Source organism: Gallus gallus, chromosome 3 (genome assembly GCF_016699485.2).
Source record: "Gallus gallus isolate bGalGal1 chromosome 3, bGalGal1.mat.broiler.GRCg7b, whole genome shotgun sequence".
NCBI classification, from domain to species: domain Eukaryota; kingdom Metazoa; phylum Chordata; class Aves; order Galliformes; family Phasianidae; genus Gallus; species Gallus gallus.
This window is the reverse complement of record NC_052534.1, coordinates 106,596,066-106,624,026: the sequence shown is the minus strand read 5'-3', so window position 1 is coordinate 106,624,026 and position 27,961 is coordinate 106,596,066. Positions and strand designations below refer to the sequence as shown.

At 48.7% G+C, this 27,961-nt stretch overlaps 2 protein-coding genes and 1 long non-coding RNA gene across 5 annotated transcripts in view; 2 read left to right on the top strand and 1 right to left on the bottom strand.

The window, feature by feature from the left end:
* The first annotated feature begins 4,037 nt into the window (after positions 1-4,037).
* Positions 4,038-9,565, top strand: SOX7 (SRY-box 7). Of its 3 annotated transcripts, none has more exons than XM_046939243.1 (2): positions 4,038-4,977; positions 7,168-9,565. In XM_046939243.1, exons 1-2 carry the CDS (start codon positions 4,728-4,730, stop codon positions 8,073-8,075), a joined length of 1,158 nt encoding a protein of 385 aa, XP_046795199.1. In that variant the 5' UTR covers positions 4,038-4,727; the 3' UTR covers positions 8,076-9,565. The 3 variants fall into 3 exon arrangements, with proteins under 3 accessions (XP_046795199.1, XP_001234628.2, XP_046795200.1); XM_001234627.7 differs by lacking the exon at positions 4,038-4,977 and adding an exon at positions 5,614-5,924; XM_046939244.1 differs by lacking the exon at positions 4,038-4,977 and adding an exon at positions 6,856-7,047.
* Positions 9,566-14,938: 5,373 nt separating this feature from the next.
* Positions 14,939-16,052, bottom strand: LOC112532115. Its single transcript, XR_003074465.2, has 4 exons — positions 15,854-16,052; positions 15,657-15,742; positions 15,416-15,476; positions 14,939-15,308 (listed from the first exon to the last, which is right to left on the bottom strand). It is a non-coding gene; the product is annotated as an uncharacterized LOC112532115 (long non-coding RNA).
* Positions 16,053-24,936: 8,884 nt separating this feature from the next.
* Positions 24,937-27,961, top strand: part of RP1L1 (retinitis pigmentosa 1 like 1) — a 52,776-nt gene continuing 49,751 nt past the window's right edge. Inside the window, exon 1 of the mRNA XM_040698314.2 lies at positions 24,937-25,035. The gene's annotated coding sequence lies outside the window, so the exon portion shown is untranslated. The remainder of the gene's footprint in view (positions 25,036-27,961) is intronic.

The following is a 27,961-nucleotide window of genomic DNA, read 5'->3' as shown; positions in this document are numbered from 1 at the left end:
GTTTTAGAAAGCGTAAGAATTACATCATTACCAGGGTGGTGAAATTAGCAAAGTGTGATGAGCACAAATAAATGATTTGGGTTTATTCTCACAAAAACTGGGCTTGTAAATAGCAGTGTCTTCTGTTATATGTCATACTCACATATTGCAGCACGAATTGAATGCACCTCCAAGTGAAATTACTTGGAAGCCAAGCAAAGTGAGCACCACACACAGTCTGCTTTTGCTTCCGGATTGAGAGTGATGCACTGACAGCATTGATGCTGCATCATTTTCAGTCTTGTAACTAAATAGTTTTCCATGTTGGTGATCCCAGGTCACCAGAGACATAGAAGAAAATGGCACTTTCCTGTGAGTTACTTGGGGGGATGGAGTTGTTCCTCACTTTGAGCTGTGAAATTAATGATTGGTGCTAAGCCTGCTCCATGGCAAGCTACTTGAACTGCAATTGCAATTCTGTGAACAGCAATACGCTAACTTTTGTGTTTTTAATGACCTGAAAAGCAGAAACTACCTCCAAGTACTTTGTTACCAGCATCAAACCAAAGTCTGCTCAAGCTGCAGCTGGACACGGGGTTTGGTTGGCTGGTGTCTGCTCCAGTGAAGCACCAGTACAGGCTGCACAGAGAGGCATTGGTGCCCCATCCCTGCAGACAGCCAAGGTCAGGCTGGATGGGCTCTGAGCACTGACGGAGCTGTGGGTGTCAATGTTCAGTGCAGGGAGTGGGTCAGATGGCCTTTAAGAGTCCCTTCCAACTCAAACCATTCCACGATTCTGCTGTTCTGTGGTTCTGGGGATGTGGCGTAGGGATGAGCACCACTCCTCCAATTTCCATCCAAGAGCTGGTTGTTGGCGCTATTAAGCACAAGTTTCAAAACAACAATTAAGATTCAGGACTTCATATCCTTATGTCTCTGTGAATTTCAGCTGAGATGCAGCTGCTTTGTGAAATGTAGGAAATGCACTCAGGGACCCATTCAGTTCAGCATCTTGTTAAATTAATGCAGTTTTCCTTTAAGCAAAAGGCAGTTCCAGTACTCACTTCTTTCAAATAAGCAGTTCTTGGCAAAATTAGCTGAATGCACCGATGTAATTAACCAATTTTCTCTTGTTTAAACACACAAGACTGAAATTCTTCAAGCACGCACCTTCAAAAGGCACCATTTACGTCACGAAACCTCCAGACCTGCCAGCACTGAAGGGAGGAAGGAAGCTGCAAGAAGAGAGGAAAACCACACAAAGTCACTGGAAACACTGCATAGCATCGTGCCGGCCTTAGAAAAAGACCTGACAGCAATGTGTCCTCGAGCAGTGTGAGGACTGCTCGCATCTGTCTAGCTCCTGGGCACAGGGGGGTTTGCTGAGGGGCTGTGAATCTCAGCCACAGCACTTGCAGAGTGGTTGGATGGCAATAAGGGCCAGCATGTCCAACTTGCAGCCCCGCATGGCTGGCAGTGTGGCCACCTCCATCGTGGCAATCAGATATTCAACTCAAAAGGCTGAGGATGTCTCTTTACCAGGCTTTCACAAGCCCTCTCCTAGCAGAGGGAAAGATCCTTTGCTTCACAATCACACCTTATTCGTGTCATCGCTTCTCGGCAGTGCGTGTATGTGTGGGCTACTGAGGATGTCGGTGGGATGGCAGTAGAGGCTGAACCTTCCCACCAATGTCCCATGATGTGTTGTTGCCACGTGACAGATGGCAGCAGAAGGGCAGTCTGGCATGGAAGTGCTCCTTGCATTGGTTCTAGTTTCCATGGAAATAAATAGGAGGCATTACTTTCAGAGCAAGCCATGTATATACAAACCAAGACAATTCCTCTGCACTCAGTGTAGCCCAGGAGAGCCGGAAGGCCGGGCAGCCACCAACAAGGGTGTTGTCCCTCTGCTTATCCCTGGGATAAGCAAACCTGTCTTTCTGTAAGCAAACTTTTGGTGGTGTGGGGCTGGTAAATATGATGAAAAGAGAAAGGGGGGAAAAAAAAAAAAAGAAAAGAAAAGGGTTGTGGTTGCAGCAGTGGGAAAACTGTCCCGATGCCAAAGTGAAACTCCATTTCTCAGCAAGTCAGAACTTAAATTCGGCTTCTGAGTCACTCCGAGTTTTGTGTTGGATTTTTTCCCCCCCTCCCCCCCTATTTTGGATCAATTTTAAAAGGTAAGAAGGCAATTCTGCTGCCCCCTTCAAACCAACCCAAATGTATTTTAGGCCATCCAAGCTGGATTTCAGAGATGGCGCTGGCGGAAATACTGTGCTGAAATGTTCACCTTTTACATCTTCCTCTGCAAAGGGAACTCCGTGGCATCTCCCAGCACCCAGACAGTGCCTGGATGGGAAGGAGGGAGGGAAAGAGGGAGGGTGCAAAGCAGCCTCTGCACAACCACCCATGGGGAGGAGGGCTCCGTCTGTAATTAAGGAAGATGAGAATATTGAGCTCGTTTAGGATTTGTGCTTCCTCACACGTTTTTCTTCTCTCCAAGGTGGGGGGTGGGGAGGTTGCTTCGTGAAAAGGGAATCGCCTTTTGGGGTTAAAACACCAACACAGGAGATTTCTGTAGAGAGTGGGTACGGCCTCGGCCATAGGGGTTCTCTGTGCCACCCCATGGGAGCTGCTGCCACCGTTCCCCGGGGCATGGGGAGAACAAAGCTTCCTTCCCCCCTTTGTCTGCTGGCTCTGTTTTAGCTCAGCAATTTCCCCGCTATCAAATCCCTGCGAGAGCTCCTGCCTCTTCCCGTGCCCCAGATACAGGTGAGCGTCGCGCTGCAATCCAGGAGGTAAGCAGAAAATCAAGTCCAGAGGAGCTTTCCCCGACTGCTGCTAATTACCCCGTGCTGTCGCAGGGAAGAGGTGGCATTTTCACATGGCCCCGGCTGCCTTTATGTAACGCGGAGCTGCCTACAGGACAGGTTTAACCTGCATTTTCAGTAGGGCGCAGAATGAAACCCATCTTACTAATGCAATCAGAATGCCAGGTGCTAAAGAAGGGGGAAAAAAAATAATAGAAGTGGTTCTTATTGGTCCGAGAGCCTCCGTGGATTTTTTCTTTCCTCTCATCCTGGAATTGCAACGCAGGAGGGACTCAGCCACGGTGTGCCAATGGATTCCGATGGGATCCATCCGTTCCTTTCCTCTTCCCTGGAGGGGATTTGTTGTAGCACTGCTGTGAAAAAAATCTCCCGGCCCCAGGGCCTCGAGTGTAGAGGTGGTGGTGTTACCATAATGACTGTATCCAGGCCTCGTGCATCCCAAGAGCTTAAAAATAATGCTGAGCAGCGTAACGTGTTCAGAAGAAGAACGGTCTGAGTTTCAGTGTGTTTTAACTCCTACTAAAGGGAAGCCTAAAAAAAGAGGATGTGGAGGGTTTTCTCCCTCAGTTTTCCAAGAGGATGGAGAGTTTGGTCTTTGGGTCTTCGTTTGTTGGGTTTTTGCTCTTTGGGTCTTTGCTCACTGGGTCTTTGCTCTTTGGGTTTTTATTCTTCGGGTTTTTGCTCACTGCGTTTTTGATCACTGGGTTTTTGCTCTTTGGATCTTTGCTCTTTGGGTCTTTGCTCTTTGGGTTTTTATTCTTTGGGTCTTTGCTCACTGGGTTTTTGCTCATTGGGTCTTTGCTTTTTGGGTTTTTGGTCTTTGGATCTTTGCTCATTGGGTTTTTGCTCATTGAGTTTTTACTCTTTGGGTCTTTCCTCATTGAGTCTTTGCTCATTGGGTCTTTGCTCTTTGAGTCTTTGCAACGAGTCCCAGCCCTGTGTAGCCAAGCACTGGGAGATGTGGTCCCAATAGAAAACTGTATGGAAAAAAAAAGGGGGGGGGGGGGAGGAGAGACGTGGACCAGTGCAGCATTTTGTGGTGAGTCACCATCACTGGGGGTGTTATGGAACATGGAGATGTGGCAGTCAGGGATGTGGTCAGTGGGCATGGTGGGGATGAATTGATGGTTGGACTTGATGATCTTGGAGGTCTTTTCCAATCTCAGTGAGTCTAGGATTCTGTGATTCCCCACTGCAAAACACACAGAATTGGGATGAGGGCTCGGCAGCCTCCGTCCCTGCTCTGTCCCAGCACTTTGAGTCGTGACACGGGGCCAGCATGACTCCAAAACCCAGATGAAATGCAATTGCTCTGTGTGTGTCAAGGGTTTGTTCAACCTATCCCAAGCTCAGGAAATCTCCTGCGCCTTTTAGATAGAAGAGAAGATTGCCTTCCTGTTGTATTCCCAGATAACACAGCTCTGATCGAGCCTGCATGTAAATAGCTTAATAGATTTAATCAGTTCCTTTGGAAAATTTTGTGGTTTCCGCGAGGTTTTCGGATGGTCCGGAGGAGCAGCACTGCAGCAATCCCACAAACCAGGAAACCCAGACGGATCACAAACCTCGCTTCCCATCCCCTGCAACCTGCCCAGAGTCAATAGGAACACCCAGGCACGCGGATCTACCTGCACAAACACCCTGCCCTTGGATTTTTCCCCTTCTCTCTGCATCGGGGGCAGCTCGAGGAAATGCCTTCCCCTCTGGCCCCAAAGCTTTCTGGCAGCTCAGGGAGGAAATCCACCATCCGTCAAAGCCAAGCCCATGTCAGGGGGTCAGAATCATAAAGGAATCAAGCGGCTGAAATATATTCCTCAGGGCTGAATTGGGCAAGGGGTCTGGTTCAGTCCCATCGCCTTCATGCCAGTTCTAAGTCCCAACTGGAACTGAGCCCCCCAGAGGTGATTATCCTGCACTAAAATGGGGTTTAGGATTTGTTCATGGGGTATATGGCGATGTGATGGTGGTGCTTCCATCCCATCTGGGCTTTGCACCGCGACACACAGCAGTGAGAAGACCATAAAGTGTCACGTTGGCCCTCCGCCTCCTGACGTCCCAGCGGTGAGCAATGGGGACTTAATAGGGATGCTGCAGCCCCTCTGCTGTCCTCGGCTCTGTGTGACCCCACAAAACTCCCCACCAGGTCCCAGCTTCTTCCCACAGGAGGGAGGTGGGAATTTGTGGTAATGGGGCAAGGAAACACAGCACAGGTGCCACAGCACAGATGTACGGTTCGGGCAGGATGGCTCTCCTTGCAGTTCACCAAAACATTAGGAAGGGTTTGAAGGAGCCAGCGGTGGAGGGAAGGAGAGGGGGGTGGTTCTTGACCAGATATTTTGGGAACCCACTTCTGGGGCCATTTTTGTTTCCCTTTTCCAACCCCCTTTCGCCCCTTCCCTCTTCCCCGTGATATACCCCACGGTCCCATCCCTTCTCCCCACTTTTCCACTGCTTTGAAGGTGTAGGTGGGAGCCCAGCTGCCCCCCCCCCCCCCCTCCACCCCTCCCGCCGTGCAAAGTACAAAAAAAATAAAAAAATAAAAAAATAAAACAAGAAAGAAAAAGAAAAACTACCGAAATTCTCTTATAAAAGGGAGGGGGCGGCGGGGGGAGGGGGAGAGGGCAGCGAGGTGCCGCGCGCCCCCCCTCTCCTCCCCCGGGGATGCCGGGCAGAGGGTGGGGAGAAGTTTTCTCCTGCCCGGGTGAGGAGTTTGCAAACAAGGAGGAGCAGCCCCGTCCCTTCGGTGTCATTGGAGGAGGTTTTTTCCAAGGAGCTCATAAATACGGGGAGGTCGGGTGGGGAGGCTGGGACTGCGCGGGGACCCCGAGGGCAGCGCAACGCAGAGCGGCGCAGCGGGCGGAGGAGCTGCGGGGGGCGGGGGGGGCCGGGCCATGGCCGCGCTGCTGAACACCTACCCGTGGCCGGAGAGGTTGGAGGGGGGGGAGGCCGAGGGGCTGCAAGCGGGGCCGCCCCCAAGGTGCCCACCGGGGGAGAAGGGAGGCGAGAGTCGCATCCGCCGCCCCATGAACGCTTTCATGGTGTGGGCGAAAGACGAGAGGAAAAGGTTGGCCGTGCAGAACCCCGACCTGCACAACGCGGAGCTCAGCAAGATGCTCGGTGAGGAGCCGAGGGGGCGGTGCGGGGGTCGGGGGTTGGGGGGGAGAGCTCGGGGTGGGTACCCGTGTGAGCATCCCGTGGTGGGGGGAGGAGGCGAAGCCCACCCAGATCCCGTACCCCGGGATGGGCACCCACACACCCATCCCGTGGGACGCAGAGCCCCGGGACAGCGCCTGTGGGGGGACCTCCCTGAGGCCATCCCACAAATGGGGTCCTGCACCCCGACTATAAGAACCCGTGTGTGCTCCTCGCTGCCCCTGGAGCTGCAAACCCCACTGTGGGCATGTGGAGGGGGCCCCAAATTTTCCTGCCTGTCTTTGCTTTCCCACTCCCCCCCCCCCCCCCCCCCCCCCCCCATTGCGATTTTGGGGTGCTTCTGCTATTTCTTTGCAGGGATCTCACCCCGTTTCAAACTCAGATTCCCCCCCCCAGCTCCATACCCACTATTGCCCCCCTTTCCAAATCCTCATTTCTCCTGCGACACCGTGGGCAAACAGAGTCAACCAGCCCAGAGAGCCTGAGAACGGGCTGCCCGAATTGCAACACTCCTCCATCCAGCCTCTTACCCAAACTTTGTGTTTCCTTGGGCAGTTCTGCGGTGTTTTCTTTGGTGGTTTTTTGGGCTTTCTCCTTGCTGGTTTTCCAGGCAGCATCTCTGCTTATAGTGTCGTTTCTACTCTCTCTTTGGCGACGAGGGAATGCACCGAACCTTTTTGATCTCCTCATTTCTACCCCCGAGGATCAGCCCGGGATGTCCGTACTGTGGGATGTGACCCCCCCCCCCCTGCTCTGGGGACATCTGGTGCAGCTCACGTTTGGGGTGGAAGTACCATGAGCAGGGAGTGGTGAGGTCGCAGTGCCCGGGGCTGGGATGCATCCAGGGACGCCTCGCCCTGACCCCTGCTCAGTCAGGCACGGCCCCACACGGCAACACTTCCCCGCCGGGCTCTGAGTCCCAGCCAGGCAGTGCAGGATCCAGCCCTGGGGAAGTTTATTTGCCTTGGGTTGTTTGCAGTGGGGCTCGGCACACCCTGAGCACAGCGTGACCCTGCTTGAGGACTCGGGATGTGGGTAGGATGTTGGCAAACTGGCTTCAGACCACTTTCCTCGCCGTCTCGTCCTCGTACGGTGTCTGTAGGATGCGTCCTCTACGTGGCAATGGGATACCCCAACCTTCCTACGGGTTGGGAGCCAGGAAGACGGCATCCACAGGTGCTAAGGGGAGTTCTGTTCTCCTTTGCAGGCAAATCCTGGAAGGCTCTGAGCCTCTCACAGAAGCGACCCTATGTGGAGGAGGCCGAGCGGCTGCGGGTCAAGCACATGCAAGATTATCCCAACTACAAGTACCGGCCCCGGAGGAAGAAGCAAGTCAAGAGGATCTGCAAGCGGGTAGACCCCGGTTTTTTGCTGGGCAGCCTCGCACGGGACCAAAACGCCGTGCCTGAGAAGCGGACCTGTGGCCGGGCCGGGGGTGAGAAAGAGGGGCCGGGTGAGTATCCACCTCGCCCGGGGCTGCCACCCATCCGGGGCTACCGGGATCCCCCAGGCAGCGGCAGCAGCACCAGTGTGGACGCCTACCCGTATGGGCTGCCCACCCCTCCTGAGATGTCTCCGTTGGACGCCATAGACCCAGAACAGAGCTTCTTCTCCTCACCCTGCCCTGAGGAGCATCACCGCTCCCACCTCGCCGGAGCTTCCTTCTCCCCGGAGTACGCGGGCAGCTCCCTCCCGTGCAACCACCACCCGCTCAGCCCCATGCCGCAGCCAAATTCCTGCATGATCCCCCCGGCCTCCAGCTGTCCTCCCCTTCCTCCTCCTCCTCCTCCAAGCTACTACACACCCGCTTTCCCCTCTTTGCACCCCACCAGCCTCCACGCCCACCTGGGCCAGCTCTCTCCACCGCCCGACCACCATGGCTTCGACACCTTGGACCAGCTGAGCCAAGCTGAGCTGCTGGGAGAGATGGACCGTAATGAATTCGACCAATATCTCAACACCCCCGGCCACAGTGACCACCATGCTGGAGGTTTGGCCAATGGACACGTCCCTGTGGCCTCGACAGCTGGCAGCTCCCATGCTGCAGAGACCAGCCTCATCTCCGTCCTTGCCGACGCCACGGCCACCTACTACAACAACTACAGCGTCTCCTAGAGCCGTGGCCACGTAGACCTGCTGAGGAAGGACCTGGCGGTATTGCAAGGGGACATTGCTCGTTTCCCCTTAGGGTGTCCGAATCCGAACCACGAGGGCCATGGAGTCTCCTTGGTGCTTAGGTAAAGGATTTCGGTCGTCAGCTTGCCACCGGTGCAAAGCGTTGGGTGTCGTGCTCCAAAATGGCCAAGGGGGGTTCCTGCTGTCAAAGCCCCTCTTCCAAAGCAGAGATGGTCTGGGTGCACAGGAAGGCTGCATCCTGTTTTGGGGTACCCTCAATTCTGCTTTGGAGTTGGGAGAGTCACGACAGCTCGCAAACAGCATGGGCGAAACCCCTTTGAATGGGAAAAGTCAGGAAGTGGGGAAAAAGGGAAGAGTTTGCTAAATGAGCATGTGATCTGTGAGTGCGCTTTACCCCAAGAGCCTACTCTGGGTTTTGGGCCCAGGCAAGCAGTGCTGCCCCATGTCCCTGCTCTTGGTGTTGGTGATGCTGCCTCCCAGCCAGGCCGAGCACACCAGCAGAGTCAAACATTGCCTTTCCCCCATCCCCAAACATGTTGCATTGTCCCAAGTGGTGTCTTCATCCCTGGGGACCCCCCAGAGGACAAGGCAGCAGCCCTGGGTGGGCACCAGAGGCAGCATGGGGTGCAACCTCCATGCATTTCGGGGGAGGCTGAGATCAGGGGTGCATGGCAGGATCCGGCCCTGTATGCATCCTGCTTGGCCTCCCAACAAGAGCGATCCCAAAGTGGGAGCGGCAGGAGCTCCGCACACCACCAGGCCAGGAAAAAGTCTTCAGATGAGCACTTTGGCAAAGAGATGATGATGTAGCAGACACGTTTTTATCAAGCATCCTTTGAGGACGAACGCTTAATGTTTCGAGCCGCAGTGCCCAATGTCTCCTCTAACTTCCACGTATTATTGCTTGTAATAAAGCTGTACATTGATTTATTCCTTCCATTATTCCTCCCCTCGGATTTTGTATTGCTCGAGTTCTCTTTCTTTTCATAAAGATGAAGCTTTATTTTAAATCAGTTATATGACATGATTAATCTTAGTGTTTACTGTATGGCACTTGGTAATGATTAGTTAGTAGCGTGGCTATGATTTTCTGGTTTCAGTCCCAAACGTGTATTAATAATAATTGCAAATAATACTCAAAAAACATGACTTCCCAGGTTTTTAAGCTAATACATTCCATCTTTTTTTGTGTGACTCTATGCATTTTGAATGAGTGTACATATGAGTTTGCATAAAATATTTAATTTAAATAAATATGTTTTTATACGATGATTGTTTTATGATTTAAATTGCTGTAGCTATTGACAACGTTTTCAAAGGAGAAACATTTCCTGTGCGAGTGCTATTTTTTTAAGGTTTTGTTGTTGTTATTGTTGGTATTTTCAGCCAAACTTTTCTACTTCCGTTTTTTGGTTGTTGGTTTTTTGTTTTGTTTTTTTTTTAATAAAAAAGATCCGTGGTTATCTTTACGAATTGTGGATTCGTTTCTGATAGAACATCTTGAGGTAGGAGCTATACATACCTTTCCTTCTGGCAGCGTGTTGGAGGGGCAGCACGTCATCTCTCTTTCATCATCTCGTGGGTAGACCTTTCGGTGCTGGGTTCTACGTAGGTGATACAGTGAGGGTAAGGCAAGGCTCTCCCTTTGGCGTGTCAGTGGGCACTGGTGATGGAGGAGCACGTTTCCTAACACACATTGTGATGACTGCCTGTGTATGTTGGCTGGAAGGAGCTCCAGAAATCACCCAACCCAGTCCAATCCAACCCAACCCAACCAGGCTGCATTGCCTTCCAAACTTTGACTTGTGACTCAGGCAGCCTGTAGTCCCAGAAGGAGGATGGCTGTCCAGGGAGGCACCAATATACCCCTGTGCTGTGCTTATAGGATGATTTGGTTTAGAAAGGACCATAATGATCACCTAGTCCTGTGGTACTCCTTTGTACCCAACTCTGTCCCTATGGAGATAGCTCTGTGTCCTCCTTTGCCCATTGCTCAGGCATCCAAACCCACACTTGGCCACGTGAAGCTGGGCACCCTTTAGGTCCTGCTGTGAACTGGATGACTTGGGGCGTCCCTCTGGCATCGCTCACTGCAGTGAGTCTTGCACTGGCATGACCCAAGGGCACAAAGCCTTCTGCTGGTACCAACATTGATGGAGCAGCATGGCCAAGGCAGCGTTGCTCTGTCGGGGTGTTTCATGGTTCTGCCATGGCTCTGCCTTTCAACCAGTAAACTCTGATGGCTGCTTCCTTCCAAGAAGGCCCTCATTGGAGGGCACACCCACCACACGAACACTGCAAAGGGTCCTTTCTGCCAGCTCTGCTGCAGGGGCACCTGGGGATGGTACAATGAGGTGGGACACATCCTTGTGGTGAGGAGAGCCATGATCTTTATCCATCCCACAAACAAGACAAGCTCCTGCTCTTGTCAGCTGTGTGTATCTATCCCCTCTCATGGGACCTTCTCTGTGGGACATTGGCAGTTCCTACTCCTTGTTACCGTGTCCTGATTGCCATGGGATTGTCTCAACTACCCCAAAAGCATCGTCCCTGCCTTTATTCTCTCATATTTGTCATTGGAAAGTGCAAAGCCCATGCTCAGAGCTCTCAGTGATGGATAGAGTCTGTCTCCTAGGGGAAAAGGGGTTTCTCCGCACACCCCAGCCTTGCAACTTGAAGCAAGCCTGTCCCCACTTGCCCAGCGCAGAGCCACGTGAGGAGCAGCAGCAGCAGCAGCAGCAGCAGCAGCAGCAGCGTCACCCCATGCTCAGAACGCCGGGAGCAGCTGCAGGCCCAGGCTGGGAGCCGGGGGCCCCCGGAGGGCACTGGGAGCTGCAGCCAAGGCGAGGTGTGGTTCCTGGGAGCCAGGCCTTGCCATTCAGATCCGGGCTCACGCCCAGCGCCGGCAGCAGCCGCCATCTCCCTCCCGGCACACACCAGCAATGGAGGTGAAATTGGAGGTGAAATTCGGGAGCAGAGCTGTTTGTCCCTTCTCTGGCAGCCTGGTGAATGCATATGAGTCCTACCCCAACCCCATAACAAGCTATTGGGATTCAATACTCTCCCCAGCACAGCTGCAGGGGGCAGCTAGAAAATGAGAGGCTAATAGAAGTGGAAAGGGATCTTTTTTCAGCTTGGGAAGGGAATGCTTCTGCAGAAGAGCGATGGTCATGGAGGTTTAGAGGCTGGGGAGATCTCCACACCAAGGACTCTTTCCCCAACACTCCTGGGCATGATTCCCCTCCCTTCCTGTGCACACCAGAGTCCTGTGGTTTGTGGTCTGCTTTCTCCAGGCTGGGAACCAGCAGGAAAATCAAATCAGAGCTGCAGGAAAGGATAAAATGACCTCAGACTGGGCTGCAGCTCAGGGATGGCAAGGCTGGGACAGAATAAGACCCTCTCCTTGCCAAGAAGTAGCTGGAGAATGAGTCCAACCCTTGTCCCCAGGCTGCCCTTGACCCTCGGTGGTTGGGTGCTGGGAGCCAGGATGAGGTCACCTTCCCGGATAGCACGGATCAGGACTGGCTGAGGGCTGAGACCTGGTCATGATGGGTAATGACCTTCACATCCCTTGAGCAGGTGGTGGCTCCTCTCCTTCATGTCCTGACCTCTGATGAGGGGACGTGGCCCCCATCTCACAAAGCTTCAGGAAGAGGGGATGTTTTGGAAAGGGGCATTTTAATTCCAGGCTTTGCCCTCTTCAGAGGGCATCACCAATGGCAGGAAGAGCTGGGTGTGAGCTGGGTGGCACAGAGGGCTTGTCCCTATGACACAGGCAGGGGCAGACCCTGGTGACAAGCAGCATCTCCGTGACTCAGTTTCCCTGTTTGTAAAATGGAACTAACACTTCTTTCCCTCCCATCCTTTTTCTGTCTGGTGTTGCAACATGAGCTGCCTCTTACCAAGAATCTGAACAGGACCTTGTGTTGTCCTTGGCACAAGGGGTCTCTGCCCCATGCTACAGAATCAGATATGAGATATTATTCTTTTCCTTCCATTGCTCTCGGAGCAGAAGGCAGGCAGCTCGAGAGTGAAATGGAGGCAAGAAGTGATTGAGGGGATCACACTGAGGCCTCCCTACAAACCAGGGGCAGAGCCTAAGGGAGATGCTTGATACCACCCACTCCCCCAAATTCCTTTTTTTGCCCACATTAACCTCTTTCTGTTCACAAATAATATCCTTCTCCTTCCACCCCTTTGTCCACGCAACCCATGGAGCTGCAGCTCCTCCTCGGAGCAGGGAGGGCAGGTTCAGACCCTCCCTCCCGTCCCTCCAGAGGAGGGAATGAGGCAAGCTGCTGAGTGGTTTCCTGCCCAGCACTGCCAATGGGAGCTGCTTCGGGTGCCGGGAGCAGGGAGGATGTATCCGGAGCTGAGTGTTTCCTGGCAGATAAGGCCAGCCCCTCCTGCCGGATGTTATGAGTCCAGGGCCTACCTCCACGTTTCAAGAGAAGAGGCTGAGGAAAGGCCTGGCTGTTTATGTCAAGGAAAAATAACTTCTCACTCCATGCAATCCTATGGCTCCCCCAGGGCTACGTGCTGGAGGATAAACACTGGGAATGGGAAAACAGGAGTGAAGGCACAGAGCAGCGTGTTGGCCTCGAGACAGGAGGACTGGTGGGTTTTCCACCTCACCAGGGCTGGGATAGGAGGGTAACAGGGCAAAGGCAGAGGTAGCTGGGGAAACAAGCCTAGGGCTGGCTAGTGCCAGATCAATCCACAACATGACAAAAGAGTTGAAGCTGGAGGCACCTCTAAGTCCTCCCTGCCCCAGCAGGTCCTCCCCAAGCAGGGTGCCCAGCACCATGGCCAGGGGCTGTGGGAGATCAAGGAGGGAGATTCCACCACCACTTTGGAGACTGATGTTCAACCTCAACCCTACAGGCTCAGGCCCAGCAACAGTCAAGAGCAGCTTCCACATCAACCTGATTGATCAAACCCAGTGTGTTGCCTGCCTTTACACTTCTGGTGCCCACATGCAGGGGATTCAGCCCCATCGAGGCCTTGCCCAGCTCTCCCGATATGTGGAAGAGTCCCTTCAGGGCAAGAGCTGAGGGCTCTATGGCTGAAGGCTTAGGCTTGGCTCCTGCCCACCTCTGTCAAGCAGATATGGAAAGAGAAAAGGGGGTGGAAGAACTAAGTCTGAGACCCCAGCAGGGTCAAGTAGGTCAACAAAGAGGGAGAGGTTGTGTAGTGGGTGTGAAAGCAGTGGGACAAATGAGAATCTTCTCCAAGGGACAGATTTCTGTCTTTTTGTAAGAAATAAGTAAAATCTAGTGCTGGCTAGACCCTTCTCTTTCATTTACAACTGTAGACCTTCAGGCACCATCCATAGAGCTCAAGACAAAACCTCTGCGCTGCCTGAAGGTTGGCATGTTTTTAAGGGTAGTCACTGGACAGAGGATGAGACAGAGAGAAACCTGAAATTGATTTGCACTTGTTGATAAAAAAAGGACAGGGAAAATCCCTGGCTCTCAACCACAATCATCCATGCTATGAAATTATAACAGCCCTCAATAGAGCAGTGCCTAGGCCAGCTTGTTCTGCACAAAGATTTGGGTAGTGAAAACAACAGGGAGGATTTGGATCAGGGGGAGTAATCTGAGGGGAGTTTAGGGACAAGGAGTTGAGTCTGAACACCACCAGACAGTCTGTAGTTTTTGCTGGTTTTGGTAGCTTGTGTTGTTCTTTTTTTTTTTTTTTTTTTTTTCACCTAACGTTGAGCAACTTCTAATGGAGAGTTTTTCCTTTGGCATTAGTGTAGAAAAGTGCTAAAATAGAGAAAACCTGGCAACCTCCTGTCCAGGATGATTTACAGAGCTGAACTGCCTCCCCACCCCTGTTTACTACCACTTCAGTGTAAGGACTGCTGGGGTCCCATTTCCCACCCTGTGGCGCAGAGAGAGGAGCGGGGGGAAAAGGGAATGGCCCTTCCCTTCCTCCTTCTCAGAGCTTGGGAAGCCCATGCATCTCAGCAGGGGACTGAGGAGGGCCTCTGCAAGCCCAAGATGTTGTTCTTTCCCTTTGATTTTCCAGGAGCTCCCGCGCCAGTTGCAGATCCTGGCTCCCAGAGCTTTGCAAGTGAACAAAACATCAGAAGGTTGGGCTGGCGGTGCAGGAAGGAAACCCACTCACGTGGGAGCTGAGTAACGATCCTGCTGCTCCCTCCCAGTATCCCAGGGAGCTGGGAGGCACCAAGGGGATGCATGGTCCTGATCCCCACTGCCTGGGCAGGAGGTGGGAACCACTGAGTGACTGTCCAAACTCTGGGGTCTGCTGATTACTTAATGCATCTGTTGCATCAAAATTCTTCCCCCCCTGCCAGCATTCTGCTTTCCAGCTTTGAGAAATCAAATGGCGTTTCTTTCTTTCTATTTTTTTTCTTTTTCCTGAAGCTCGAGTGAAAATAGCTGGACTTTCTCCTGTGGCAAATTAAGTCAAATGAAGGGTCTTATGCTGCCCTTCTGGGCCTTGGCCAATATCCTGGGGGAACACAGAAAAAAAACTAATCTAAAGCAGGCTTCTCAGCACCCCTGAACTGGGACCAACAAACTGATTCTCTGCTGTCAGGGGCAGACGTCTCATCTGGTGGAAGTAGTGTGCAACAACTGCACAGGCAAGTGCTCCAGTGTTAGGAAACACTGGACTCTAGCATGCTTGTGCAACTCCTTCCAGGTGCCAGACATTGCAGGAGACCTGGAGTTACAGGAGATCCTGTGATGTGATCATGCAGTTAGAGGCATTATTTACATGATCACATTTCAGGATCACACGTGAACTCTTTCTCCCCCCCCCTTGGATCCATGCCTCTTTTAACTCACAGACAGATTTGGATGCATCCATTCAATGTTGAACATTTTACTCAGCCTGCCAGGTCCCTCCCCGGTGATTGCACAGATCTGGGCAAGTCTGATCAGTGATTTAAGGTGGGATTTACTTCCCAGACATGCCCAGCTGTCTCCACTGTGGGATCCCAGGGTAGCAGTGCTCCCAACTTGAACACTCCAGCAGAGGCATCATTCAGATGGCTAAGTGTAGATCACAGCCTCTCGGTAATGACTGGATGATGGATTTACTCACTCTTCAGCTATAGCCCAGATCTGGGACTTACTTTCTGTTTAGTCTTTCTGCTCTGCTGCAAAAGCAAAGGATTTGGATCTTCTTGATGTTTGTCTTGCTAACACTCTGGTGCTTCACAAGCTCAGCCATTTCCTTGGACATCAGAGAGGCAAGATATCAGGGAGAGAAAGGAACTTCCCATCAGGGGGATGGTGGATGCCCACTCAATCTCTACAGCAGCTCTACAGCCCAGCTCCTACCTGCAGCAAGGACACCAACTCAGCCCATCTGCACAGCAGCTCCTGTTCACAAATTAAGCATCTGGAAAGCAAAAGACTTTGTGTCGGTGACTCCAGCAGGCTGGTCTCCTTGCAGCCCTGATGGACAGTCTGAACAGCAGAGGTGAAGAGATAACTGGTTCTCAGACCAACATGTTTCCATGGGAACTCTGAGGAAGGACATCCATGGCCATCCAACGTCCCTACCTCATTCACTTCCTACATTCTTGTGTTGTCAGTCTGCAAGACCAATCCCAGTAGTAGCATTTTCCTTCATTGCACACGTCTGGTCCATCCAATGGAGCAATCCTGAAACGGAGTAGAAAGTTGCATCACAAAACACTGGCACCAGGAGGAGAAATGAATGTTGGGGAGGCACTCTTGGTTCTGCATTCATTCAGTGCCCTGCATGACAGAAACCTGCACATCCTTAACTTCCCAGAGAGTAGAGAAGTTGGCTTGTCTCTAGGTGCTGAGAAGAGGAGCAGGAATGGACAGGTCTTGCTGAAAGATCAGTGGAGAACACAAAATGATTTGTCCCTCCAAGCCACACCACGTCAGTGCTCTGACGGCTTGGTTTTGTAAGACTGTGGGTGGATGGTTTTACAGAAAGGCCAAGAAATACTGCTATCGGATAGGTGGCCTCCAAATTTCCAAGAACACGGTACATAATCACTTGGCATGTACAGACATAGCTTTCTGCTCTGTCCCTGTCTGGCTTGCTCAGTCAGATTTCAAGAGCTTATGCTGTGCTTTGAGTTAAGCACCCATTCCAGGGACGTGTTCCCAGCACTGCTTCGGTTCATTTGCACGGACCAGAGGAGGTAAAGGACCTTTATCTCTTGGCACTGTGGAGGGTTGATCTAAGATAATTGCACATAAGGACCTGGTGGTGCTGGAGAGCAGCAGGTCATTCTGTTACAGGTTGATCACCGTGTGACATGCCAGGATCTCTGTGCCCCTGTAGTATCTCAAACTCAGGTGGAGACATGCTAACCCATTTCTGACTTTCCAATGGCCAGAATTTTCAGTGCAGCCCCGCAGCCCTGACTAGAGCATGCTTAGATCTTCCTTGGGATTAACAAGTCCATTGTGAACTCTTGATACCTGGGCTTCCAAGTAAACCCAGCTGCCCTTCCAGGAGCCTTCCTCAGTGGGAGCTGGTGCCATTCCCTGCCTTGGTGATGGATCCTAAAAACCAAGGCCCAGAGCCAAAAATGCCTCTCCCATCAGCACAACTGAGAAGGCATGGAGCAGGACTATATTTCTACGCCAAGGAATCTAGAGATGCATTGAAAGAGGTCGCTTCTGGAGTCTCAGCTCCAGGATCTCAAAGACGGTCTGGATATCAGCCTAGAGGATCTCATGGATGGTGTCTACCTTGATGTTGTTTATCTCTTTCATGAGGGCCTCCAACTGAAATTCTGGAAGCAAACAGAAATGCAGGAGGGCTAGGAATTTACCTTTCAAAGCTGCTTCTTGCTGGCAAACAAGCTCAGCAGAGGATTACTTGTTCTGGTAATCGTATGAGGAAAGGTTGAGAGCTGGGCTTGTTCAGGGTGGAGAAGACAAGGCTCATGGAAGATCTTATTACTGCTTCCATTTACCTAATGGGAGGCTGTAGAGCAGAGAGTCTCTTGTGAGACCTGTGCAGAAAATGGATACATTCAAAGGATGCAAATTGCAGCAGTGAAGCTCTGAAAGTAGTTAAGCATGAGGATGGGGTCCAGAACATCCATGGGATCTCTATTCCTGGAGGTATTCAAATCTCAGCTCAGAATAGCCTGTTCTAATTGGCCTTGCTTTGAGCAGGGACACAGACTAGAAATTTGCTCTTGGCCCCTTCCAACGTGAATAATCCTATGTTTCTCTCCTGCAAACCTTGCAACTCTTTCCTCTTCTAGAACTTGGGACTCACCCAGATCCAGCCTGGTTCAGAGGCTCTTCACAGAATCTTTGAGGTTGGAAGGGATATCTGGAGATCCCATATGAGATAGGATAGAATCTATGACAGATCTTTTCCATGATGAAGGCCTAGCTTTGAGGCAGAAGGAGGTGGGACCTGGTTGCATAATTCTTGCAAGGTCAAATGGCCGTTTCTGAACCAGCATTACATAACAGAGCAGCCTTTCTCTGGTGTGTGGGGAAATCCTGCATAAACCCTCCACTAGCAACATCTCTACCAGCAACCAAACAATGCCCTTCTATGGTTAGTGGGTAGGTGGGAGCCAAGGTCCTGTGGAGAACCCCTGGGGATGCCCATTCATCACCCATCTCTTGCAGGGTTCCCCATATCAAGGCTCCTGCCCATTCAGTGGAAGGAAGAGAAGGAAGCCCACAACCCAGACCACCACCAAAGCACCACCACTGCCTGCCCTCCCTTCCCCAACCTCCCCAAAAAGTCAAGAAGACCAACCTTAAGGGTTTTTTTTCAGCGCTTAGGACTGATTTGCAGTGGACTTTCTGTAATTAAATGACCCACTAGAGCTTCCTGGTTATTCTTCCCCGCTTCCTGAGTTCAAAAGGTGATTTAGGATGACATGCTCTGCTCTACATGAACTTGCCAGCTATTGCCAGCAGCATGACGAGACTCCCCTTCATTGTACATCAATTTCACTAGGCACACGGCCCAACAATCAAAGTACCTCATTAAAGTTTAATTAAATTTCCCAAGTGATTTGCTCCCGGGCTGAAAACCTGTAATGCAAGTTGAAGCAGGTCTGCATGTGTATGTGTGTATGTATGGTTTTAGGGGTGTTCTTTTTTTTTTTTTTTTTTTTAATTTTTTTATTTACACTGGTGATTTTTTTTTTTTCCAAAGTCTCATCAACTCTTCATTGGTGTGCTATGGAATAAAACCAGCAGTGGGAATCCAATCCAAACTGTATGAAGAAAAGCCAGATCTTACAAATGTCCTGCTCTCATCACTCCAAGAACTCCCTCCTCCTGTAAGAACAACAGGATTTTGCACAACAGTGTCTCTGTGATACATAGGCCAGAGTTGGACCAAGAATTGGAATAACCACCCTCTGGTAAATCAGTTCCTACTGTCAAAGCTTGGCAAAAGCCAATGAACAAATAAACAGTAAAGAGGATAGAGGGAATTCAAAATCAACAGCTTTGGATGGCATACAAGAACAGGTTTCTTACGATAAAGACAAGTCTGACTGTACATCCAAGGCAAGTCCCATATCTCATCCTCCTCCTCGGTCTCATAGGTGAAAAATGAGGCGGTAGAAAGATCAGAAAGTGAATCTGTTGGTTTCCAACTTCTTAGCCTGCTCCAAACTCTGCACCAGTAACATCTCTTAGTACATGGGGTTTTTACCTTTCTGACTACTTTCCTGGGTTCTCCAAGTGCTTTGTACACTTAAGGATGATATCCTTCTCCATTCTCAGTGTCCTTCACAGAAGCAGAAAGGTGATGCTTTTTTGGGTGTCCAGTAGGGCAGTAATGCGCTGATGGAGTTTTTCAACACCTACATACGTGCCACCCTCCAGTGGGAGCATATATGGGGACATAAGGACCTCCAGGCTGGCATAGCTTCTCTGCCACTGCTCTTTCATGGCACAGCATGACTTGGTAGAGGTGGAAATATCGGAAGCGCGTGTTGAGAAAGTGATTGTACGTGATGTTCATCTTGAGCAGCCTCAGCTTTGGCTCATAGACTGCAACTTCTTCCCAAAAGATTAGAAGAACTTTGGAGATTTTAGACTTGGAAAAAGACTATAATGGCCCCAGAGGTCTGAATTCAGCCAGTGAAGAGAGACAGGCACTTCTCAGTGTGATCCTCCTGCTTTGAGATCTTACTACCTCTCCAGGAGTGGTTGGCTTTCCATGAACTCCAAACCGTGACCTGTCAGCTAAAATAGCTATTTAGGATCTTTAACTGTGTGCTGAAAAGTGAGTGAATACAAGCCCAAATAAGCCTGCAAGAGTCCTGCAGCTATCAACACGCACTATTTTGGTACTTCCCCTGCTCAAATCAGGACCAGCTATAGCAGATTACTCAGGACCTTGATGAGTTGAGCTGCTGTTCAGTTGGAAAAAATAACTTGACCACCTCTTTCCCTTTATTATTATTATTTTGTTTCCCGCAGTTCCTACCTGAGCAGGAGAGAGGATGGGAGGCTGCTGTTTCCAAAGAACTGTTTAACCAGATCTTGCTCAAGGATCCTCCAAGGTAACATAGTAAGCTCTGCCTAGAGGATTTTGACAATAAAGCGGTTGAGCAAGCATTCTGATGAGACGACATTCATCAAGGGACAATGCCTTTCTGACATTTTCTTCTGTGGTTCAAAGATGCAGTTGTCACTAACCTCAGGGAAAGAAAACCACTCTGATGAATGAACTAATTGTTTTCAGAGAGAGTAACCTGTCGCAGGGCCCATACTCTGCCTTGATGGCCAGCTGTCATGGTGTGGTCCAGTCCCCAGAGCTAAAGTCTCTCCAGAACAAAGTGATTGTATAGAAACAACCTACCAGGAATGGTCCTTGGGTCGTGCTAACTCCTGGCCCACAGCTGGGGATCACTTGGGGCTGCGCCAGCAGACTTAAGCGAAAGCCAGACCAATGCTTATGTTAACAACAGTGCAAATGCCTGAGCTCTGGTGAGCAGTCCATATCGAGGTATATCCAGAAGGTCTCTGCTATTTCCTGCAGGCTGGAAGTTAATCTCCCTTTTTTAATTCCCTGTCCAACGTCCTCTGACTTCTTCATAGGACTACAACAAAACAGGCTCAACCATCACAGTTCCCTGTACAGTGATCATGCACTGTAATGGAAAAGGGGGAAATTTTCACATGTTTTTCTTTGAATTGGAGTGGATGGATAGCAAACAAAAGTCAGTGCTGAAACACTTACTCATATCGAAAGAAGTATGAGCACAAAATCCAGTCATCCCCTTGAAACTTCAAGTGAGGTGGGGATTTCCATGTATTGCATGTGTTTCCAGATCTGAAGATAAGAGTACAGCTGGCCAAACATTTTCCATTGATGATTTCCTTGCAGAAAACATCCTTCTGAGGAAAAGTAGAGGGAACTTATAGAAAATTCAAGGGTTGGCTTAGGTTCCCTTAAACGAACTTAAAGAATTTTCATCTTACACAACATTTCCACTTTTCTTTCCTCTTTAATGAACCACATATATAAAGGAAAAGTAAAAGTGATGACTGACCTGCCAGAGTGAAATTGGTTTTGTTAAAGGAAATGATGCATATATATTTTTTTAAATAATAGTTTTCATGGCAATACCCATTGTCTCACAGAACATTCATAGAAAATAGAAAATCTGATTTTTTTTTTTTGGTCATGCACTATACTTTTTTTCTTTTTGTTAGATGAAATTAAGGGCTTCTTTGTCAAGTTAGGTTTCATACTATTGATCCATTCCTGACAGTTTGGAGGCTTATGTAGTTTTAGTAGATTAAAGAGAACATAATGAAAAACTAAATGTCCAACCCTGAATTTTGCTTGTTTAATAAACAATCTCAGTTCTTAAAAATAGATGAAGCCATAAGTGTTACAGGAATGTTATTTTGCAGTCACATCATTTATCCGAGTCTATTGCTCCTTACCCCACTATATGCAAGTCTTTGACCAGTTTCTGTCCCAGTGAGGGTGTGAAGGAAGTCCAAAAGTTCAGTACATTATTTATCTCCTCAAACTTGGAAGTGTCATTGAGTCTCAGTGGAGACACCTAAAGGTAGGTGGGCTGTATCTCACCTCTAATGTCTATAACACAGGCATTGCCTTGAGAATCATAGAATCATAGAATCGGAATGGCCTGGGTTGAAAAGGACTACAATGACCATCTGGCTTCAACCCCTCTGCTGTGTGCAGGGTTGTCAATCACCAGACCAGGCTGCCCAGAGCCGCATCCAGCCTGGCCTTGAATGCCTCCAGGGATGGGGCATCCACAGCCTCCTTGGGCAACCTGTTCAGTGCGTCACCACCCTCTGGGGGAAAAACTTCCTCCTAACATCCAACCTAAACCTCCCTTGTCTCAGTTTAAGAGAACTGAACTCTGTTTGTAGGTAATAGAGATAAAGGTATTACTGGGACATCTACTTCATCTAACTCGTAAACTGTTTGAGATGCAATATTTCACCCCAACATCTCTGATGGGACCATTTTCTAATATTGGATAATACCCCTACCACATGCTGTGTTGAATGGGAAATATGTGAGGGTGGGCGGAGGAAATCAATGATAATAATAACATCCTAACTTTAAAGCTCTGTAGTGTTTCAAGGCACAGTATCACAGTAATAGAGGTGGGAAGAGATAGGGTTTCCATCACACTATCCCCTTCCAGCCAGTGAAACAGTAACTGAAGGCAATATCAACCATCGATGTGTTGTCAAGGAATTCACACATTTCTGCCTTACTATCATTTTGCAGTATTTAAAGCAGAAAGATGTCTTTTGTTTCATGATATTTTAGAATTTTCCTTCCAGATTTTAAAAATATACTGAAAACAGAGAATTCTCTGCCTTCATATTTAACATTAAACATATTCAGGTGCAAAATTTTTATGGACTAGAAGTATGAGAGTTTTCAATCAGCATCTAAAAGTGATAGATTACTGTTTTCAGTTAAACAAAACCATAGCAGAGAAGAGAACCGTTCCACAAAAAGAAAAAAAGGTTTCACAGGAAAATACTTTCCTTTCAGAAACGTGCCTTTTTGCTGAAGAAAATGTTATGAGAAACCTAAACAGAGAGAACAGTTCAGATTGTTCAGTTTCTTATTGCTGATTGCCAAATTACAAAAAGTCATCTACAAAATCAGGGAATATTTCTAAAAATCAGGTGTGAGGGTTACATAGGTTTTAAGTCTGAAGGGGAATGGAGAACTATTTCTTAATCCTGCAATCTGAGACACGTTAATGGCAGATGGTAATTATGAATGGCATGAATCAGGACTCCACAATTACAGTCTTTCTTCTGCCATCAAATCATTACACAGCCTCTTCCAAGCCCTTTACCCTCAATGAGCTCTGGCTAACCTATCTGCTGTACACGAATGGCAATTCCTCCCTGAAGGGAATTGGGAAGCTTAATTATCTAACATCCGTTATTCTCTGCAAAATCCTAACCAACCGGTGCTGTTGTTAATTCCCTCCAAGGTGACAGTAATGACTTGGAGAGAGATGGGTGTCTTTTGGGAGAAATGTCTGTATCAATAGGTTGATCCCTGGGAGATGAGATTGTTGGAATGGAGATATTTGGTTGTTGAGGAAAACCCACAGCAACACATGGCAAAAGCACAGCCAAGCCCACTGGGGAACTCTGCAAAGCAGTGCGGAGCAAACTGATGTGGTTGTTAAGTGCTCCATTCCCTTGATTCTTTTTGATGGGAAATATCTGAAAGATCTTAATTACATGGGGAAGTAAGAGCCTGATGCCACAGATCTCACCTGGAGGCACATCTCCTAGGCTTTCTCCAAGCTTGATGTCCACAGATGAGTCATGTCACACGAATGGTCTTACGGGAACGAGACTAAGAATTGTCTGGTCCCATCCTCTCCCTACCTAGACATGTAAATCCTTCAGGATCCATAGGATAAATGGGAATGTGTTATCACTGTGCAAATTTTCTTAAGTACCCCATCAGACTTTGCAAATGTTGGTTCATACACTGAAGCAGAGCCTACACCCTTTGTGCAATTGTAAAAGAGAAACTGTGTGATAGATAGCGTGTAACTTTGCACACCTTTCACAGCAGGACAACAAGGAGGAGACCAAATATGTGTTATCAACACTGCAGCGATACACGAGTGTCAGTCAGACAGTGTGTGCAGTGCAGTACAATCCTGTTCAACACCAGATCTGTAGCACTTAGCACTGAACCTGGCACTACATCCAGGGAGATAAGAAGAGACATAAATCACAACCACTCTATATCATCATCATCATCATCTAAATCATCTAAATCACTGCTAATATTATTTCTGTGGAACTGAAGGCCACCACCCCATCTGATCTATGCACAGCCCTGCTCACAGCATTGGTGCAATGCACCTGAGTGACTGGAAGGGGTGGAGCCAGGATCCATCCTTTCCTAAAACTCATTTAAGGGTTGGCAGTGGAGGTAAGGGCATCTTGCTGGAGATTCCTGCCTACCTGAGGTCTTCCAAAGGTGAGTAGATTCTTTCCTTTGTTTCTGAGTCCATGGCTGCTGCATTTGGGCTAATTCTTATTTGCTGCAGCCTAGGACTTTGCCACCTTGCTATTACTGTGGTGTTTTCTATTGCATTATAGCATTACGTGGTGGAAGGCTCAGCGTCAGCCATAAAATAACCAGGGTGCTGTTTCTCCTATCTAAGTATTATCAAGGCCTGTTCCCTGGTTGAACTGCCCTGGTAAGGACTCAACCAAAATGTTAACCTCTTTATTAGGGTGATGCACATACACTACCTTTGGGAATGTCCCCAGTCAGTGCTAGCTCCCCAGTTATGCACAGGAATAGTCTGTGTCAGTGCCAGCTGACCAATCTAAAACCATGCTGTGGTCTATGTTGAGTATCTAACAGAGTAGACAGTGGTGCTCTGAGACTCCCTAATTTGCTAGTAAAAGCACAGCCTAAAACCAATGACCAAGACAATTTCCTTAGCTTTCCTCTAACTAAAGGAGAGAGCTGAGCCCCTTCAGAGGTGGCTAGGAAATTTTTGACATCTACTTAAAATAAGACAACTTGTCCTTTGTAGAAGCACCCTTTGTTTGTACTCCATTATTCAATATCTTCTCTATAAGGTATTAAGGGGAGTGAGAACGGTTAGGTTGGCTTTAGCTGCTCCTTTCTGTGTGGTTAGGCTTGGGAAGATAAATCCCAGCCTCACAGAAAGAGCCTGGAATGGCTTAGACAACAGTACCCAGTTTTCCTGATTCACCACCGGTGTTTTACTGCCTATGTAAGCGGTGTTATCACTGAACTGCCAGAGGACTTCAGCCAGAGTGCAACAATACTCAGTACCAACATCCTTCATCCCAGACCCCTTACAGACAGGGGATCTAGGAGGCCAAGATGCAGAGTTAACGTTCTCATGTTAGGATATGGCCTCGTTTCAACCACATGCTGGTTTCATTGAGTGCTACCCCCTAAGGTTCAGCATAACTACTTCTCATTTGCTTCCCTGTGAGCTCTGGCCCACCAGCTGTAGATTCCTCCACCCTTTTCTTGCACCCCCTTAGCACCTAATCACACCCATGTCAATGTGAGGTAGCTCCATGAAAGCACAAGGAGTTGCTCTCAATTCACAGCAGCATCACACAACATGAAATGAAGTGCTATGATTTCCGCCCTGAGACCTGCAGACCAGGAACAGGCAGAGGGGACACTGAAGTTCAGCTGCATGGGAAGGTTATTTGCAGCACCAAGAACTAGCAACATCACAGTGCTGAAGGACAGCTGTAGCGGAAAGAGACCTCAAGCTTATGCTGAAAGTCCTGAGCTCCTTACAGCAGCTGAGGTTACTTAGTGATTAGGCAATGTGAGATGTGGCCTCACAGCCTGCTGGTAGATGCCTGAGAGGGATCTGAGCTCTCCTATGTTGAGAAAGCAGCTGAGAAGATAGAGCACAGCCTATGGATCTCTTAAGGTATGAATTTTGCTCTCTGTGATGCACATTCCATTTGTTGGGGGCAAAAAGAAATGGCTTTTAATAGATTTTAATGTATTTCTAGTACAGCCTCTTGCAAGGAATTAGTAAAAACTTCTCAGAAAGAATGGTCAGGTGCTGGAATGGGCTGCCTGGAGAGGTGGTGGGGTTGCCATCCCTGGAGGTGTTCAAGAAACATTTAGCTGTTGTACTAGAGGATGTGGTTTAGTGGGGAGTTATTGATAGTAGTTGGGTGGTTGGACTGGAAGATCTTGGAGGTCTTTTCCAATATTTGTGATTCTATGATTCTAAGTCTGATACCTGATATCAGGCAATAGTTGTAACATGATATAGAATGCGCTGGTTGGGAGACATGCCCCATGCAAAGCAACAGCAGGGAGAAGCTCTGGGCTAAGTGGGGAATTGTTGGATGCTTTGGAGAAACAAGCTGAAACCATGCTGGAGGATGGATGGGAATTGGCAATTTGTACTCAAATTAGGAATATATCTCCCAGAATAGAGTCAGAGCTGGGTGGAGGTAACCAGTGTCAGTTTTCTCATTTCATCAATGGGTCAAAAGGAAGGAGAGGAAAGGGTGGCTGTAGGAATCACCTCTGGGAATGTGGACTCTCTTCTGAGGGATGTGTCTTAGCCAGAGGTGCATCCCTGTCCATATCTGTGCTATAAAATGAAAACGCAATGGCGCCACTGGTTTCACCTTCAGCCATCCAGAAATGCCTCTACTTATTCAGTCTCCAAAATCCAGTGGCCTCACCCAAGCTACTACTTGAGAATGATCCCTGCTCTATATTAGCTTGTGACCTGCACCAGAGGTGCGTTAAAAGGCTCGCATCAAAAAATTATGCCAAGGATTGTGGCCACCTTGTAACAGTGAGGAGAGCAGTCTCATTTCAGGAGGTCTCTGTAGGTTTCCCCCTTACTGACAGTCACAAGCACTCTTTCCTATGCTCCAAGTTCTCCTCCATTCCACCATTTCTCCAACAAGGACATTCCACTTGTGGGTAATATCTGGGCCTATTTCTCCATCCCTAGACTTCTGCTCTCAAGCCAGGTGGCCTCCATGAGCTTCTGTAGGTCTTGTACAGCCTCTTTCTTGCTCTGTGTTGTGACCATAAACAACACAGACCTCCACGCATACTTGTGTTCAGTACCTTAGAGCACCACCACCACCAATGATCCATTGCTTTTTGCCATCTCAGTTTGCTGCTACCAAAGATTGCATAAGACAAGAAGATGAGCTCAGTCTGCCCTTGGCTTTACACCTTCACTTCTTCCTTCCAACACTTGAATGAAGTAAAACTTATTTTTATCCCCCTCTGCACTTCTCTCCCTAAAAAAGTGAACTATGGAAGTACGCTGGCTTTTTCTCAGGATTTCAGTCCATCATTAGCATCCAATGCATTATTCAGTGGGCTGAATGTAAGTGAATCAGCATAGATCCCTCCCATTTGAAAGCTTAGAAAACCTGCAACTTTGTCATAATGCCCCATGGCCCTTCCCAACCCAGCTGACTGCAAAGAGAAATTTAATTTCTTCCTGATGTTTAATTAAAATTTAATTAAAAAAAAAAAACCACAAGGAATGTCATTAGTTGCTTTTTATTTCAAAGTGAGTGCTTGAAAAGTGGCGCTCTGATCCCGTACACTGTTGGGGCAGTAATGAATGGATGTGTTTTCGTAAGGAAGAGAGTGAAGATTGCAAGGGCTGTGGGGCAAGAAGCACGGGAGGACTGAAGGAGATGTTTGTTCCATGACTGAGGCTGTGTTTTTTTTTTTTTTTTAATAGAACAAATAGGGAATTAATTATAGTGAAGCTCATCCTCTTGTTAGGAAGGTCAGTAAGAAACAAATTATAAAACCTTGGCTGAATTCTCCCGAGACCTAGCAATCCATTAGCAACTGTATGGGAAAGTTCAGCTATGTTTCTGGTCGTGCTTTCCTTTTCCTCCTTCCTTTCCCTCAAAATCCACCCTGCAGCAATTTCGTCAGACTGAGATCTGATCCTCTATCGAATGTGCTGAATGGATAGTCTGCAGTGGAAACATGTTGCCTGTGAGATTAATTTCACCTCTGAAATCAACATTATGCAAACATGACCCACCCTAATTTGTGTGAACAGGCTGCTCATTATCTTAAGAGTAAACATCTCTGTAAGTGCCAAAATACCTGATATCTTTGGTTTCCCTATGCAAGGTCTAATCCAGGGCAGATTACCACATTCCCTCCACACTTGGCTCAGCACCTTTGGTATGGAGCTTAGGGCCTGGAGGGGTTACATCTTAGTTTTATTTTATAGGTACCCTAAAAATCACAGTGAAAAAGAAAATAGATTTACTGCATAGAATCATTAAGATTGGAAGAGACCACTAAGATCATCTAGCAAGTGCACCAAACCCTGCTACCTCTCTTTGTCCATTGGTGGACATGGACAGTCTCCAAAAGATGAGTGTGAGATGGGAAGCCAACCCATGCAAGACAACATGGTACCCAGGGATAGCATTATTCCTTGTTCTCTTTCCATCCAGTGCAGCTGTCGGTTGGGTATCTCCTGCTGAAATCTTCATGCAGCTTTGCTACTGGTTTTTCTCATCACTTGCTCCATTTTTGTAATTCTCAACAGGGGCATAAGGAGGAAAGGATCCAGCATCCCCACCTCTCTCCTAGCTTAGCTTGGGTCTGATTCCTGCCTCATGTGCATCTGTTCGTATAAGAGCTTCAAAATGCCGAGGAGATGGAAGGGAAAGCATCTCAAGAGGAGAATAAGCCTTACTATATCTTCTGGAGTGTGATAGGGAAGACTTATTCCTCTTTATAGGGAAGTGTTTGGGACTTTGTAAGATGCATCCAGAATACTATATCTAGTTTTGAACTTTCCTGTTTGAGGCTTTTTCATGGAAAAAAGAGAC